We start from the raw sequence: 18,216 nt of genomic DNA on the forward strand, positions 1-18,216 counted from the left end.
AGTTAATGTTATGAAACACTTGAACCTGAAGGATTATAACTTATATAGTGTGATCTCTGGATAATGAAAATGGCACAGGTTTGTTTGTTAAAAAAAAAAAAACACAAAAAAAATGTGGAAACATGAAAACAACCCAGGACAATGTTTATGATGTGATTGTGAGGTTTGTGCTAGTGAGAGCCAATCAAATGCATGGAAGGGTCATTAACTTTGAGTTTGAAAAGTTAGTGGTCTGTGTGCTTTTTTTTATTTTTATTTTTTTTAGTCTTACGCTCACCAAGGCTGGATTTAAACCAAAAATTCAGTAAAAACATAAATTTTGTGAATTATTGTTACAATTACACAGTTTTCTATTTTAATGCATTTTGAAAAGTAATTTACCATAATTTCTTGTTTGTATATTCAAAAATATTTAAAAGAATCTCATATTATTATTTAATGCTGTTTTTCAGTGTAAGTGATTTAATTTGATAACGTATAGATAATCACATTATTATAATTGAATTTATAGATCAAATGTAAGAATTTGAAATGAAAGTATTAGTGGGAAAATGCCCTCTATAAAGGAAAAAAATATTGAATATATAAATATTGAATAAAATGAGAATATTGCTTCAGAATAAATCATTTTTATATAAGCTCGATACCATAGAGCCCCCCCACATAACAAATCCCAAATTAACCCCTGCCCATACACACCACATAATTGAGCACAGCTAAGCACTGCATGATTATATTTGATAGTACATGCCCACCGGATGCCAACATGAGAGACGGATCACATAAACTTACACAACATGACACAGCAATGATTCCTCAATCGTGTCCTCAGTGACTACACTATACTATTCTGCCTTACTGTTTAGAAAAATATAAAGGTATCAAACTACTGAAAGCCATTTCCAGTTAATGTTATGAAACACTTGAACCTGAAGGATTATAACTTATATAGTGTGATCTCTGGATAATGAAAATGGCACAGGTTTGTTTGTTAAAAAAAAAAAAACACAAAAAAAATGTGGAAACATGAAAACAACCCAGGACAATGTTTATGATGTGATTGTGAGGTTTGTGCTAGTGAGAGCCAATCAAATGCATGGAAGGGTCATTAACTTTGAGTTTGAAAAGTTAGTGGTCTGTGTGCTTTTTTTTATTTTTATTTTTTTTAGTCTTACGCTCACCAAGGCTGGATTTAAACCAAAAATTCAGTAAAAACATAAATTTTGTGAATTATTGTTACAATTACACAGTTTTCTATTTTAATGCATTTTGAAAAGTAATTTATTCCTGTGATGCAAAGCTGAATTTTCAGCATCATTACTCTTCAGTGTCACATGATCCTTCAGAAATCATCCTAATATGCTGATTTGCTATACTGATTTATTATTATCAGTGTTGAAAACAGGTGTGCTGCTTAATATTTCTGTTTTGATGAACAAAGCTCAATAGAATGGCATTTGAAATAAAGATCTTTTGTAAAATGTCTTTACTGTCACTTTCAGTCAAATTAATGCATCCTTTCTGAAAAATGGTATGAATGGTTTTGAATGGTAGGGTATGTGTGACAACCTCTACAATTATCAAATTTTTTCGAGTCAGCGTAATGCCAGCTTCATTATCCATTATGATAGCTGAATGCACTAAGCATACAAAAATACTTCCTTGTGTCCTGTTGTTGTGGAAACTAATTAATGCTTCAATTAAGATTGATCAAAATTATTTTAACTTATTATGTAGACAAATGCAGTGTGATAATCAGTGCATAACAAGAGCTGTCGGCAAGATGTAGCTTTATTTGCCTTTTTTTAAAGGCAAATAAAAATAAACTCGCTTCTTGCCATGTACAGTGGAGCGTTTCAGGTTTTCCAATGATACTGTAACTAACTAACCGCTCATCCTCTTTCCTCTGGATCACCCATTGCCCACCGTGACTTTTTCTGGCATGGTGGTCCCGTGTGTCTGTGAGAGAGGTTTAATAGCTGGCGTCTGTCCGGTAGCTGGTGTGGTGAGAGTCTGCGGTCAGCTGAGTGTTCTCTGTGGCAGAGGACGGCTGCATCACAATGGGGCTGCTGCCATCTGTGGAAACACACACCAGTGTCACGCTGCTTTATAATATGAGCAGCTAGCAACTCAAACTGAACCCTGTTGCTAAGCATTACAGGCATGATTGTGAGTGCCAGGGAGGCCACTTCAAATACTGAACAGACCTTTTATTGGCTAAATAAACAATCTGAAGGCATTTGAACTGTAATTCTAAGAAAAACTGGACTTTATTCACTGGGATTTGATTGAAACCAATGATATTATTGACCCACCTGCACGGCCTTAGTTATGACAGCAGAAAAGAAAAGTTTTCAGAAGCAGATAAAATGATGACATTGTGATGAAAGATTATGAAACAATCATTATCACTTTACAATAACATGCACTGAACTGCGCTATGGACATTTATTAAAGGCCCAATGAAACAGTTTGCTCAACACAGTTTTATTTCCAGATGTATTTCCTATTTAAAAATCCAAGAATATGGAACTAGGATATATTGAAGGTCTTAAAACAAAACAAACAAACAAAAAGGAGCGGCTGATGTTAAAATTAATAATAAATATGTCTTTAAAAAAAAACACTAGAAACCAAACTTTTTTAAATGCTGTGGTTTTAGGCATCATGATATTTTAATATTAATTTACTCGGATTACATTTAACAGTGTTATTGTACATTTTAAAGCAACTGCATAGTTCTTATTTGTCTAAATATTGTTTTAATAATTAACATTTAAAAGAAATGTGCACTCATTTTTTATTATTTTATTATAATTTTAAGTTTATTCAAATTGTATTAAAGTAAAATAAATAATGTGGATTTAGGTTACATATTTTGCATTTTCTGCAGAACTGCATTCTTTGTTATATTTGGTTATGACTAAACAATGAAATAATACACAGTAAACTAATTTAATAAAAAACATTAAAGGGACAGTTCACTCAAAAATGAAATTCTGTCATCATTTACTCAACGTCAAGTTGTTCTAAACCTCTTTGATTTTCAAAAGAAAATAATTTGAAGAATTTGGGTAACCAAATATTATGGGAAAAAAATACTATAGAAGTCACTGGGAACCAAGAACTATTTGGACACCAACATTCTTCAAAATACCTTCTTTTGTACAAAAGAAAGAAAATTATACAGGGTTGGAACAACCTGAGGGTGATTAAACTATTTTCATTTTTGGGTGAGCTATACAGTGGGGATCTTTTTAAGTGGGAGAACTTGCACAATTGGTGGCTGACTAAATACTTTTTTGCCCCACTGTACCTTTAAGTCACCAAAGCATAATTTGGTACTTGCTATTGGTTGTCAGTGGCAGGTGGTATGTGGGGAAGTTCATTACAATACCTTTTGTAAGTACACTAGCTTATGAATGGTATTAAAAAGCTAAAATACATGGACTAATAGACACAAAACTTTCATTTTGATTTCATGTCAACATTATCGTGTTTATTTGACTATTGTAAATGACTGTCTGTCAGTGTGTCTCACCTCTCTCATCAGACTGCATCTGAGCTTCCAAGTCTTCAGGAGACACATAGAATTCCGGCTCATCTGACCGAGGAGGATGAGGTTTACACTTCCCACAGCAGCAGTTACAACAGCAGCACAGACAACAGCAGAAATAACAGCCTGTGGCCACACCGCAGAATATAAACAATGCCTGTCCAGAGGGTGGAAAAAAAGAGGAATTCAACATAAATAACAGCATGTACACAAACTTACTATATGCACTACCATCCAAAAGTTTGGGGTCAGAAGTCTTGTATGCTCATCCAGGTTTTTTTTATTCTCTTTTTGTTTATTTTAAAATGTAAACTGTAATCCTGTGATGTTAAAGCTTAATTTTCAGGATCAGGATCATTACTCCAGTCTTCAGTGTCACATGATCCGTCAGAAATCATTTTAATATGCTGATTTGCTGCTCAAGAAACATTTCTTGTCATTATCAATGCTGAAAACAGTTTTGCGGTTTAATATTTTTGTTGAAACTGTTGAAATATAAATCTTTTGAGATACTGTCACATCTGAATAATTTAATGCATTTAATTTCTTGCTGAATAAAAGTATTAATTTCTTTAAAAAAAAATGACTGACTCCAAACTGAATGGTAGTGATCTAACTTGAAGAATATAGTATATATATCTTATATCTTAATGGTCTTGTGTGTGCTTGTGTGTATGACTAACCTTGGCCCACCAGCTGGACAATACAAAGTACGTGTTAACATTCTCCTCTCCAAACTGTTCTGCAACGTAGAGGCCCAGAGATCCGTATTTGTCATAGATGTTGCGTTTGGTGGGGTCCGACAGAATGGCATTAGCATTGTTGATTTCTTTGAATTTCTCAGACGCTTCTGGATTGTCAGGATTCTTGTCTGGGTGGAACTTCAGAGCTAGTTTTCTGCAAATCAGAAGAGAAGAAATAATTGAACTTCCTAAGAATTAATGCAACCATGACCTTTGTCCAGCATCCTTGCCAATCTGCTTTTAGGTGTGTTAACGTTAAATATTATGTTAAAAAAATGGACTCTTTTCACAGACTGTGTTTATGTGTTATTACCACAGTTATTAAAGGGTTAGTTCACCCAAAAATTAAAATTCTGTCATTAATTACTAACCTTCATGTCGTTCCAAACCCGTAAGACCTTCATTCATCTTTGGAACAAAAATTAAGATATTTTTGATGAAATCTGAGAGCTTTCTGGCCCTGCATAGACAGCAACGGTGCTGACATGTTCAAGGCCCAGAAAGGTAGTAAGGACATCGTTAAAACAGTCCATGTGACATCAGCATTTCAACCGTAATTTTATGTAGCTACAAGACGACTTTTTGTGCTCAAATAAAACAAAAATAACGACTGTGTGATGCTGCTGACGGAGGAGCTGGCGTTCTGACGTAAAACCCAGATGTGCTGCATCTTGTTTGCAAGCAGAGGATTGCACACTCATGCGTTGTGAATGCGCGAAAGAGAAGAAATTGTGGAATAATTTATTTTTTTTTCTTTGCAAACAAATTTTCGTAGCTTCATAACATTAAGGTTGAACCACTGATGTCACATGGACTAATTTAATGATGTCCTTACTACCTTTTTTGGGTCTTGAACGTGGTAGTTCCCTTGCTGTCTATACAGGGTCAGAAAGTTTTTGGATTTCATCAAAAATATTTAAATTTTAAGGTCTTAAAGGTTTGGAACAAAATGAGGGTGAATAATTAATGACAGAATTTTCATTTTTGGATGAATTATCCCTTTAAAGGTTTTTTATTTATTTATTTATTTTTAAAATGTATTTTATTGTTCATATATAACAATATACTTTGTATTTTATTACTTTGGAAAAGTGCAACAATCAATCTCTCAATATTTTTTTTTCTTCCTCTTTTGGAAAATCATATTAGAAATGCTTGAATGGATTGTTTTTTCTTTGATATTGGAACAAACAGCAATGCAAAAAATTATATTTGTTGTAGTTTCCATTCACCACTATAGAAGGTCACCCGACTATGACGACTTCCACTACTAATAACTCCACGATATATTAACTAGCAACTATTATTTAATAATAGCATGTAAAATACTAAGTATTATTTCATGATAAATGCTGGCAAGCATAATCGGTCACCTGAGTATTCATGCACACAGAAAATTTACATACTGTTCAAAGTATGCATACTATATATAAAACAGCAGTAGTAAGAACAGTATGGTAGCAAGTTTTCATGAGAGGAAATGAGGAAAAGTTCTGTCGCCCCCTAGTGGATTTAATTGGACACTCAAATGGATTGTTCACCCAAAAATGTCATAATTTCCTCACTCTCACTATGACTTACTTTCTTCTGTGGCAATGCATACAGGGTTGGAACGACATGAGGGCGAGTAAATGATGACAGAATGGGTGAACTATCCCTTTAAGACATTGAAATCTTTGTTTTCTCCACTATTTTCGAGAAAGATTGTTGGAACAATCTTTCTATGTCCATTAAGAGTGTCTTACCTGTAGGATTTCTTTATGTCTTCTGGTGTCGTGTTTTTATCAATGCCCAGGACCACATATAGTGATTCTCCTGCCGTGGAGAGTGAACGCTGTCTCTGCTGCTCCGCCATTACTCACACGCGTGCACACACGCTCCCCTCACACCACAAACACCTCTTTCTGAAAGAAAAAGCAGAGAAACATGTTATATGCGCTGTATATACTGGGTCTGCTTTTATTCTTGCACTGCTTTTTGTCTTTGTCTTTTTTACACAGCAGCGTAACATACAAAAAAAAAATTAAAGCATACACATACTGCCATCCCAGTGATATGGCAATAAAACTTGAAATGTCATTATACACTATTTCTGTGAATCTAAAACCCATAATCCATACCCTTTAGTGCAGCAAAACACCACCATTATTACATCAGTGAGAGTCATAGGCTCATTTCCACAAATGTCCCTGTTCTGAGTCAGTGCATTAACTGAGGATCCACACAGCTGAAAAAAAGTCATGTGACTCTAGCATTCAGAGAGGAGCTGGAGAGCTTTTGGGTGTGGTATTCTTTGCCATGTCTAACCCCTGTATTTGTATACTATCCGTATACAATACCTGATATGACAATTAGAATCAATGTGCCCCAACCATAGTTTGTTAATATAGTATGTCAAAGATGCTAGGTTTTATACCCCTCATGCACTGGATGAGTAAACCTCAGCGGTTTAAAAAAATAAATAAATCTGTAAAATTACAACACTAATATTCGTATCTTAATCCATGAACTGATTCAAGTAGCAAAAAGAACAAGATTGCAAGCTTAAATCTGATTGATTAAAATTATTATATATATATATATATTTTTTTTTTTTGCAGTGTGGCATTATTTTTAGAACAATTAAGCACATTTCCCCCTCATTGAAAGTTCACTTTATGCAGACGGATAAAAGGCTGGCTCAGTCGGAGTATTAGCTACATGATTGTCAGGTATGTGTACAAGTGAAAACACATGGGAAGAGCAAGGGAGATACACAGAGACACACATCTTCCACACAGAGAGGATCAGAAGTTACATCCTCCAGTATGAATCAAAGACAATTAACCAATTAACCCAGAGTAATTCAGGTTAAGGCACCTCCACACAAAAAGGCTGCCAGGTGAGGAGACATTTCACATGTCAATAACCAATTATTTGGAGAAAACAAAAAAATACACGTATGACGACTCTTTAAATGAGTACAAACACCACTTTTCCTCATGCGAGGAGCTTGCTGTGCCGTGGTGCGAGACAGTTTCGCCTCCTTTCCAGGCTAATCGTGCAGCTTGTCAGCGAGCATTAGCAGATTAGTATTAGCGGAGCATCTGAATAAGTGAAGGGTTATTTCTGTCCCTTCTCAAACCCTGTGAGATTTTGTTTGTTTGTTTGTTTTGAGGCTTCTAAATGAATGTCTGAATTTCACTGACATTACCTCAGAGCAGTCTTTGATGATGCGTGTCAAAAAAATTCAACATCTGCTCAGATATTGCTGGAGATTTCTAATACTATTGCTCATGCTTCGGATTTTCAAACCTCTTATTATTCTTAATAATAATGATAATTATTAATATATATAATTATTAGCTATTACTTTCCTAGACAATTACAAATTATGATTTTTGCTTGGAAATATATTTGCTTTTGACAAGCAAACAAACAAAAATAAATAAATAAAATAAAAAAAAACCTGAAGAAAGGACCAGAATTAAGGGACCACAATATCATTAACTGTGTTCAAAATCATGCATTTGAAGAAATTTCTCAATTGTTAATAAAGTGCACTACCAGTCAAAAGTTGTTCACCAAACCTGCATTTATTTGATCAAAAATACAGAAAAAAATTGTAACAGTGTGAAATATTATAACAATTTAAAATAAATGTTTTCTTTTTTTAACTGTTTTTAAATCCAATTTATTTCTGTGAGAATTTTCAGCATCATTACTCCAGTCTTCAGTGTCACATGATCTTTCAGAAATCATTTTAATAGGCTGATTTGGTGCTCAAGAAACATTTCTTATTATTATCAATGTTGAAAACAGCTGTGCTGCTTAATATTTTTTCCTGAAAACCTGATACATGTCAGGATTCGTTGATGAATACAAAAAAGACGACATTTATTTTAAATAATTTTTTTAGAACATTATAAAATTTCTTTACTTTCATTGTTGATCAATTTACTGCATTCTTGCTGAATAAAACTATTACTTTCTTTAAAAAATGAATACAACATTTGCGTACTTCAGCACACTAGCAACAACCACATCACAAAAACTACTCAAAACACCTTAGCAACCACATATCAATGCCCCGGCAACCTCCCACAACACCTTAGCATCATGGCAGTATTTTTTACACAGAGAAACACCACCTACATTTACTACAGAAAACAAAAAATGTATGTAAAAGTCTGTTGCTACAATTTGTATTTCATTTATATTTTTACTACAAGGTTTTGTGTTTAAATAATGTGTCAGAATAAGTGTGTATGTCTGGGCAGCTAGCAGATGGACTTCCTGCTTCATCGGTTGATTAAATGTGATTACTAATAGAGTTTTCATCAGGAGCAGGGCTCTGCAATGCAGCCACTACATCCATCTCTCTGCCTCTCTCACACACTCCCTCCCCCCTCCTGTCTCTGCACCACCATATGGTCGGACTAATTCTTTAGTGGCCATCTCAGTCTGTGGACTAGAGATGGCTGCCAAAGTCTCCACAGCTTAATGAACATCGCTGTCCATGTCTTTCCTGTATAGGTTTATCCATCAAATCAAGTTCTCTGTCAGGTCCCTCTGTTTGTGTTCTAACATCCTCCCACGCCACTATGTTTGCATCCTCTTTTCTCTGTCTATCCGAGCAGGTGAAATGATGTGGCTTGTATTATGTGCTGCTGGTTTTAAAAGGTCTGTTTGTAGAGGGATGAAATAGCAGGAGCGAGTGGAGCGTGTTTGATGAGAGTCTGTTCACAATGAACAAGCACACACACAAAGTAATAGTGTCGACGTTCCTAAACCAGAGTCGTTATGGTCAACCAAAACTTAAAATAAAATCATTACATACAATTAATTACTTTCATAACTTTTTTTCAGCTGGTTGCCAAAGCAAAATTTCTCTTTTTTTTTTAATTTAGTATGAAAGTGAAAATATTGTCAACCTCATGTCATTTCAAACCTGTATGAGTTTCTTTCTTCTGTTGAACACAAAAGAAGATATTTTGAAGCATCCTCTTTTCTCTGTCTATCCGAGCAGGTGAAATGATGTGGCTTGTATTATGTGCTGCTGGTTTTAAAAGGTCTGTTTGTAGAGGGATGAAATAGCAGGAGCGAGTGGAGCGTGTTTGATGAGAGTCTGTTCACAATGAACAAGCACACACACAAAGTAATAGTGTCGACGTTCCTAAACCAGAGTCGTTATGGTCAACCAAAACTTAAAATAAAATCATTAAATACAATTAATTACTTTCATAACTTTTTTTCAGCTGGTTGCCAAAGCAAAATTTCTCTTTTTTTTTAATTTAGTATGAAAGTGAAAATATTGTCAACCTCATGTCATTTCAAACCTGTATGAGTTTCTTTCTTCTGTTGAACACAAAAGAAGATATTTTGAAAAATGAGGGTAACCAAACAATTGACGGTAGCCATTGACTTCTAGTATTTTTCCCCCATACTATCGAAGTCAAAGGCTAACAGCAACTGTTTAGTTTCCAACATTCTTCAAAATATCTTCTTTTGTGTTCAAAAGAAGAAAGAAACTCATACAGGCTTGGAACAGCTTGAAGGTGAGTAAATGTCAGAATTTAAACTTCAAACACTAAACTAACAAAAAAATTAATAAACTAAAATTTAATAAAAAAGTAGACATTCAAAAAACTAAACTAATAAAATGCAACAAAATTAAAACTGAAAATATATATAAAAAACTAATAGTACGTCAATGATACTAAAGCAACATTGTCGTTATTGATTATTGACCAAAAATAAGGAGCTTCAAGAAGTTAGAGACAACTGAATGGATCTGAATCTGAATCATCTATCAAAACAACATAAGGAGCAAACAGGTGGTGCTCAAAAGCTGGAAGGACGGGCACATAAGATCTCAAAGAACTAGAATAGAGACCAAACTAATGAGGAGTAAATGTGATGAACGAACAGCTGAAAGCACTATTTTTATGGAAAATCACAGTCTTGTGTTGATGACAAAACATTTCTTGCCATTTTTCTAATATCAGATATGAAGAAACTAAGATCCACAACAAGATTATCATGATAACTCTCATGGAAATTGATTTTCCAGAACCTGGGAAGACTGAGAGGTATGCTGGGAAAAATCAGCAGCAAATAGTATTCTTGTAGAGACCTCACTAACCCTGAGACATACAGTAGTCACCAAAACAGTGGAATGGTTGTTAAGATCTGCAGATTAATTCTGTTATTAATGGTTGACAGTCAAAATTGGCTCATAACAGATTCAGTTATGAGAACGGCATGTGTAAATAAATCTGAAGGAGGAGATACTGGAGACTTAAGAAGAGTGGTACATCATGATCACTAAAAAACACACACTGAAAATGGAAGACGGGCTAATATTGTCGAACAGAAGAGTGTCAATCTTGCAATAGAGTGCACAAGTTGTATGGATCCTTTTTGATAGTTTATGGGTTTTTTGTCCTCTTTTTGAGGTTTACAGCTTTGTATGGAGAATATCAAAATGAAGATTTTTAATGTGCATTTATTTTTTCCAAGAAGCACAGCATTTGGGTTTACCCTGTATTTTGTGTTTTATGAGTTGATGAAAAGCTAATAATTAATAAATCATAAAAATATAAACTTTAAATAAATAATTAAAAAACACTTTTTTACAAAGTATTAAATGTTTCATTTGTTTACTTGCATGTTAAGTGACCAACAAATGACATCAAATAACTACGAACATGCAAAACTACAAATGAATCATTTAAAATCTCAGAGGGTTCTGACAAAAAAGTGTGGAAATCCCTGTTTTGAGAAAAGGTGGTTGACTATGTTCCCTCCTGTGACAGCATACAGTGACCTACATTAAATGTGTGCTATGTGATGTTTGAATTTGCAGGTCACATCTCTGTCTGTCTACTCTTCCTCCTTCTACCTCACTGGGTTGTCCTTTCTTCCTCAATCTCTTTTTATTTTCTCTATCTGTAGAAAGCATCCTTATTTTCTTTGAACATTTCTCTCATTTTCTGTCAGTAATTGGGCATTTTGCTAATGCTGTGAACTACACCTTACACACAAAAAAGAAGTTTGTAGGATAAAAGTAAAATGTTTTGTATGTATTTATCAGGTGAACAAATACCCTTATTATAAACTCTTTTCAGTGTGATGTAATCTATAACAGTCATTTTCAACCGAGCGTTAATCTCACAATGTGATCACACCTTTTAATCATCATCTGCATGCCTGTAATATCACTCCAATATAATCTTTATGAAAACTGAATCATCAACTGAGATGCATTCAAATTTGTTAATGTGTTATATTCTACCATAAACAACCCATTTGCCAGGGTTAAAACAATCTCTCAACCATGTAGTAAGAATTCTTAACATTTTCTAGCCAATTAATTGTTACATTTATTTGTAAATTTTATTATGATCATTTAAATAGCAGTTACATAAAGGTATCAATCCAGTGTGACCATGTCTTTTTTTTTTTATCAGACTCAAAGTGTGTATATTAAACTACTGAAGTCTTATTCTGGCAGTTAAACACGTGGAACTGCCAGTGCGTCTGTGTTAAATATAGTGTGTCACACTGCACTGCCCCATATATCAGGCTGAGTGAGAATTGTATGAGCTTGTTATGTAGTGGTTTCCCCAACCAAGATCTTCTCAGGGCAACCAATACAGAGACATACACTGTTAAAAAAAAAAGTCTGTAAAAATACAGTACAATATACCGTAATAATTTGAAGGAATTTTCCATATTTGGTTTTTACAGGTGTTTTTCCGTATTTTTGAATTACGCTTTGCATTGTGGGAACAAGAAGCTCAGTTGATTATTGGTGCGAAAACAGTGCTAGAGCAGGCGCCATTACTCACGGAGATAGTCACGGTCAAAATTACATTTTAAAGTCGAATTTCGGGTTTGGGGAACCTTTCTTACACTTGCGTGGTAAATTATTTTTTGTTAAATGTAACAAACTGTAACATTGTTGCTGTGTGGCTTGTTTGGCAATGTCGGAGCCGTCATATTTAACATTTACAGCATACCGTTACGTCTTATCGATGTGGAGGTACGTGCTACAGTGTGCTCACTGTTTATTGTTTATTAACTTTTGTGGTGTGGTGTATTTGTTACTGAGCGTGTCGTAAAGCATCTGGCGTATTACTGAGGTGATGTTAAGCAGCTGTGATGACGTTAAATCTGAAGTGCGATACAACTGTGTTTAGAGCGCTTTATGCCTTCAACAGGAGCTGGCAGAGGAATTGTCAAGAAAAAGGGGCCCTATTATGCTCTTTTACAAAGTCTTGATTTTGTTTTGGGGGTGTACTAGAACAGGCTCTCATACTAGGTTGTTCAAAAAACACATTATTTTACATTATTACAACACCTCTCTCCCCAGTCTAGCATGAACAGCTCGAATAGTTCCTGTATCAAATGAAAGCCTGCCTTCTGAAATATTAAATGTACTGTGATTGGTTAGCTGGGCCAGTGTGTGCTGTGATTGGTTAGCTGGGCCAGTGTGTGCTGTGCTTGGTTAACTGGGCCAGTGTGTGCTGTGATTGGTTAGCTGGGCCAGTGTGTGCTGTGCTTGGTTAACTGGGCCAGTGTGTGCTGTGATTGGTTAGCTGGGCCAGTGTGGGTGCTGTGATTGGCAGCACTCGGCACCTGGTCGGGAAATGTCACGCCCCTTACCATAGCCGCCTGCGAGCTTCAGTGTAAATATTGTGTCAAAATCAAATCAATTTGAGCGAGATTTAAACCCGGATAATTGTAACCACTCCAAGTTTGTCTGCCTTGGGAAAGCTAGCGTGCCTCTGACATATGTGTGTGATAACACTCGTTGCCTTCTCTAGTGCAGCTCAACCAGGTCTCGTCCCATTCGTCGATATTTGTGATATCACAAATCCCGGAAAATGTGCGTTGTAGTCCAAACGAGTCATTCGTTGTAGTTTTTGAAAAGTGACTTCTGTTAAATAAAATATTTCCTTTTGAAGTGGACTTTGAACTTTCTAACTTTGCAGATCTTTTTTATGCTCAAACAGCAACATTACAGACTAACAGACTAAAGTTGAAAAAGTGAAAAAGCATAATAGGACCCCAATAGGACAGCAAGGGTCCTACCATGGTCAAGTATATAGGACATTGTTAAAATGGTCCATGTGACATCAGTTGTTCAACTTTATTCAACGATTTCTTCTCTCCTGGGAGAGTCTGCTGCCATTAAAGAGAGTACCACGAGTCCACGACACATGCGTGTGCGTTCATTTGCCAGGAAACAAGGTGCAGCGTATGCGGGGTCTACGTCAGCAGCACCACACGCATGCACTGTGGGTCAGAGAGCTCTCGGATTTCATCAGAAATACCTTAATTTGTGTTCTGACAATGAACGAAGGTCTTACGGGTTTGGAACGACATGAGGGTGAGTAACTAATGACAGAATTTTCATTTGTACTTCAGTTTCATTAATTTCATTTCTTGTCATTTATAGTCTTCCTGTGAAGAAATCCTGAACAAGGGTCAAAGGTTCAGATGAAGGGAACCAAATGGCTACGCTTCCAAGACTCATGTATGAACAACTTCAAGAATCTATGTACAATTTGAGCTTTTTTTTCAAATCTCAACATGGACCTTGGACCGAACAAAGAAATGGAAAAAAAAAGTGGTTTCCTCAAATTGGCACATGGCAAGACATACTAAAAGCACACAAACACTTGGAGCCCTGCTCTTAATTAAGATTGTAGTTCTCCTAGTTTAACATTGAACTATGAGGCATGAGTGCATGAATCTGTTCCATAATTTCAAATACTGTACAAGAAAGTATTTTTGCAGAACCATGTCAATTGGAGATGCAGATAATTTAGCACAAATTAGAGGTTAGTAATCTAATTTAAAGGGTTATTTCACCCAAAATATTATATGAAAAATCTCATTCCAATCCTGTTAGACTTTTGTTCATTTTTGGAACGCTAATGAAGATCCTTTTTAATGAAATCTGAGAGCTATACCTTATTGGACCTTGAAATGGTAGTTGCATAGGCTGCCAATGGAGGGACAGAAAGCATAGAGATTTCATTAAAAATACTCTTAATTTTTGTTCCAAAGATGAATAAAATTCTTATGGATTTGGAACGGTATGAGGGTGAGTAACTGATTACTGAATTTAAATTTTTGGGTGAACTGTCCTTTTAAATAATATTGTGTTCTCCTATAGAAAAATGGTGTCAACACTGGAACATTTCACTTGACTAATGACTATAAGTCTATAGCAATTATTAATGACAGCCCTGTCTGTATTTATTTTTTCCAATGTATTTTAAAATATTTTGAATCTTGACTGTTTCACAGTGAAGTTTATCTTTGTGACCACTATTTGGTGCAACACCAATATTATACAAGTTCCTGCTCATGTTTTCTTTTTTCTGTCTGATTACTTGCATCTGTCCTCCAGGCCGAGTCATATATATTTGTGAAAATAGGTTGTCATGTCCAAGGAAAGCAAAATCTCTGTCTTAGCATCGACGCATAGCTGGTCAGCTGAGCCTTCTAAAGTGGTGCTCAGTTAAAATGGTTTCAACAGCGCGTTTCATTATGTCTCTCTTTGAATGAATGAATCAGCATTTTTTAACGTGTAGTTGAATGAACGGTTTAAAGACTCACTCAAAGACAGTCCCTTTCCACCACCATGTGGCGCAACACTGTAACTGCACTGACTGACAGTCCGTCTAGAATGCGCACTTTCCATTTTGGTGGAAATATCAATAGAAAGTCTCTTGTCCAGTCAGATTAGAAGATCAGATCAGAACTAACTGTTATACATATAGGCTAACGATAGACTAACGATCTTATTGTCAGGTTCATGTTCTGTTATGTGGACCGTTATTTTGTCATTCTCTTCTGTTTACTTCCTGTTTCAACGCTATTTGGTTTCGGTTTCATTGGTTTCTGAATATGACCTCGTTAGTTATATCGTAACACAAACACACAGACTATATATATATATATATATATATATATATATGTGTGTGTGTGTGTGTGTGTGCGTGTGTATGGCGATAATACTGCATACCATGCTATTGAGCAAGGGAATGCTCAATAGCATGGTACAAAATGACCGCAAGGGAAATTCCCTCACCGCGACAGCCCTAACTTCAAACCAAATATTCAGATGTGTGCAGCACATTTTATTGAGGACCGTTTCCTGATCCTGGGAGAGTAGACTACAATGCCAGCTGTTCTGACTCAGAGACTAAGTACGTTTTTTATATTTAAAGCGAGTTTTTTGGGCAGTGTAGAGTAGCACTTGTTGTTTGTCATTTCTCAGATCACAAATGCAGACATGGTTTTATGATGCAACGCAACGCGCAAAAAGACAGTACAAGTCATTATAATCCAGAATTATGTCCCCACTGGATGCAACGAATGCCTCGTTTCGTTTATAATGGGTTTTCATGTTTATGTCTCGTCCCTCCGGCCGGACAGGGCATCACAGTATGGTAAGGGGCGTAACATTTCCGTCACACGCTTGAGGTATTAGGGTCAATCACAACGCACTGAATAGCTGCCCAATCACAGCACACCTCGCTTTTCAGACCGATGAGCTTTGTAAAAATCGACGCGTTTCAGAAAGGCGGGGCATAGAGGAGAAACAATAAAGTACAGTATGTGAAAAATAATGCGTTTTTTGAACCTTAAACCGCATAAACACATTTCATTACACAAAATACACCAAATGCTGTTCTTTTTAGCAACATCATATCATATGACCCCTTTAAGAATGTTTACATGAGGTAAAAATAAACCATGTTCAATTTGTATATATTGTGCTGGATTTATTTGCTATTAAAGACAGGCCTATGCTATAATTTTGTAGAAATTTCTGCATAACGGATTGTCCATTTATGGTACAGAAGATAATGTAAATCTACAGAATTTTTTGTTTTAAAGTTTAAGGAAATGTCCGTAAATTTAACAGAAAATGTCCTGGTAATTTTCTGCCAGTACATTATCCATTTTTTTTTACAGATGGTGCTTTCAGCAGGTCTTCTGAATGAGAAGGACCACTCAAGAGTTATGCAGCAATATTTAGAAACAAATGTAGGACAAAATGGACAGCCAACCGACAGTAGTATTCAAAACTGAGATTTGTCAGGCTATGACAACAGAAGTATGTGGGAGACTGAGCACTTCGGACAAAGCACAAAGATGAAAAAACAGGACTGATGGTAGCAGAAACTCAAACAACTAGAACAAGCTAAAAAAAAAACATTGAAACACAGCAAGCAAGAGAATTCAGTTACATGTTACAGTTCAATGGAAATGTTGAAGCATTAATAAAAAATAAAAAAAATTTCAACATTTACTCACACATGTTCCAAACCCATATTACTTTCTTCTGTGGTATTTAAAAGAAAATGCTTTTAAGATTTTCGGTAACAAATCAGGTTTGGTTACCATTGACTTCCATTGTTAAAAAAAAAAAAGCCTCACTGCTACATTTCTGATGTGTGTGAGTAATTGATGCCAGAATTTTAATTTTTTTGGGTGAACTATCCCTTTAAATTGCTCAGCACAACTTCTATAATCGCATAATCACTTCTTTGTTAAATTTACAATCAAGAACAATTAGCAGTAGCAGTTGATGTACACTGAGCTGAACTCTAGGAGAAAGAGAAAGTACAAAGTAGAGAGGTGGTTAAGTGTCATGAGTTACAATGCAGAACTCATGTGACCACACACACACACACACAACACACACACAAACAAAAACACACACCTATAAAATTATACCCATCAATCAAAAATCATACACATTAATAGCAGGCTAGATAATTACAACTCAAAGACTTGATAGCAATATAGAGTCAAGGGCCTATCACTTCTCTCACTTATCTGTCAAGAAACAGGAAAGCCAGTGACAGCTGGCAGTATGTTGTCTATGAGGATTAGAAAGCAAACCACTGTTTGAGATTGAGCAGCAACGCAAATCTAACGAATAACCGCAAATACTGATGACAGCCTGGTGGGACGAGTTTCAATGCTGATGGAGGCCAAACGGTCCCGTGTTGACTGACGGGGTTTGGAGATTTAGAGCCTTTAATCTCCCAGTTCTGCGCTCAGCATCCATATTGTTTAGCTTGTTAAAGGAATAGTTCACCCAAATATAGAGATTGTATCTTGTTTCAAGTCTGTACCAAAACGGAAATGCAGGATGACAGCCGCAGCCACCGTTCAATTTAACGCTATGGAAAATAAAACGAACGGTTACTGAATCTGTCAGTCTTTAACATTTAATTTTGTGTTCCAAGAAAAAAGTCAGTCATGTGGGTTTCAAACGACATGAGGCTGAGAATTTTTATTTTATTTTTTTTTACTAACAGTGAACTATCCCTTTAATGCATTAAGCTTTCTCGCTCAAAAACCTACTCCAACCGTAACGTTACTAATCCATGAGCAAGGGCAGCATGCATGTGTAGCAGGATTGAGGCGCACAGACAGGGTTTTCCTCTTGCTGCGTTCTCGTTTCTTACCGTCAAGGGAGAAGCGTAGGTAGAAGTGCAGTTCCTCAGTTGTTCGTAAATGAATTCCTATATCTATAAACGGCCTTCAAGCAGGAGTAAATCAGCCTGCGGGACTCGGATACGGCGTCCTGTGCTCGCGAGCAGCGTCTCCGCTCAACGGTCAATGGGAGTCGTGCGCTGACGTCACGCTCGAAAGGAAAATAGGCGGAAACTTCTTCTTTTATCTATTTTTTTTTTTTTTACTTGGTTATCTTTTCCCCCTTCTTTTTTCCTCTGGCAGATCTTATTCTCTCTTATTGTTATTTCTTTATTGAATATTTTCTTTACAATCTGTATTGTTTCGTTATGTTCCCATAAAATAAAATAAACGTCTTCTTCTTCTTTAAATTTTATTGGCGGTTGGCAAACCAACTGAAAAGTGCATTTAGCGCCACCTACTGGA

At 35.8% G+C, this 18,216-nt stretch overlaps 1 protein-coding gene across 2 annotated transcripts; it reads right to left on the reverse strand.

Moving 5' to 3' along the window:
* Positions 1 to 1,424: 1,424 nt before the first annotated feature.
* LOC107560895 (dnaJ homolog subfamily C member 5-like) lies at positions 1,425 to 17,951 on the reverse strand. 2 transcript variants are annotated; one of them, XM_016245182.1, is made up of 6 exons: positions 17,784 to 17,951; positions 6,045 to 6,203; positions 4,240 to 4,453; positions 3,542 to 3,713; positions 2,316 to 2,324; positions 1,425 to 2,076 (listed from the first exon to the last, which is right to left on the reverse strand). In XM_016245182.1, the coding sequence occupies exons 2-6, from the start codon at positions 6,152 to 6,154 to the stop codon at positions 1,973 to 1,975; spliced, it is 609 nt and encodes a 202-aa protein (XP_016100668.1). In that variant the 5' UTR covers positions 6,155 to 6,203; positions 17,784 to 17,951; the 3' UTR covers positions 1,425 to 1,972. The 2 variants fall into 2 exon arrangements, with proteins under 2 accessions (XP_016100668.1, XP_016100669.1); XM_016245183.1 differs by lacking the exon at positions 2,316 to 2,324.
* Positions 17,952 to 18,216: the final 265 nt, after the last annotated feature.

The sequence above is a fragment of the Sinocyclocheilus grahami genome, unplaced genomic scaffold (genome assembly GCF_001515645.1).
Source record: "Sinocyclocheilus grahami isolate Dianchi unplaced genomic scaffold, SAMN03320097.WGS_v1.1 scaffold747.1, whole genome shotgun sequence".
NCBI lineage: Eukaryota > Metazoa > Chordata > Actinopteri > Cypriniformes > Cyprinidae > Sinocyclocheilus > Sinocyclocheilus grahami.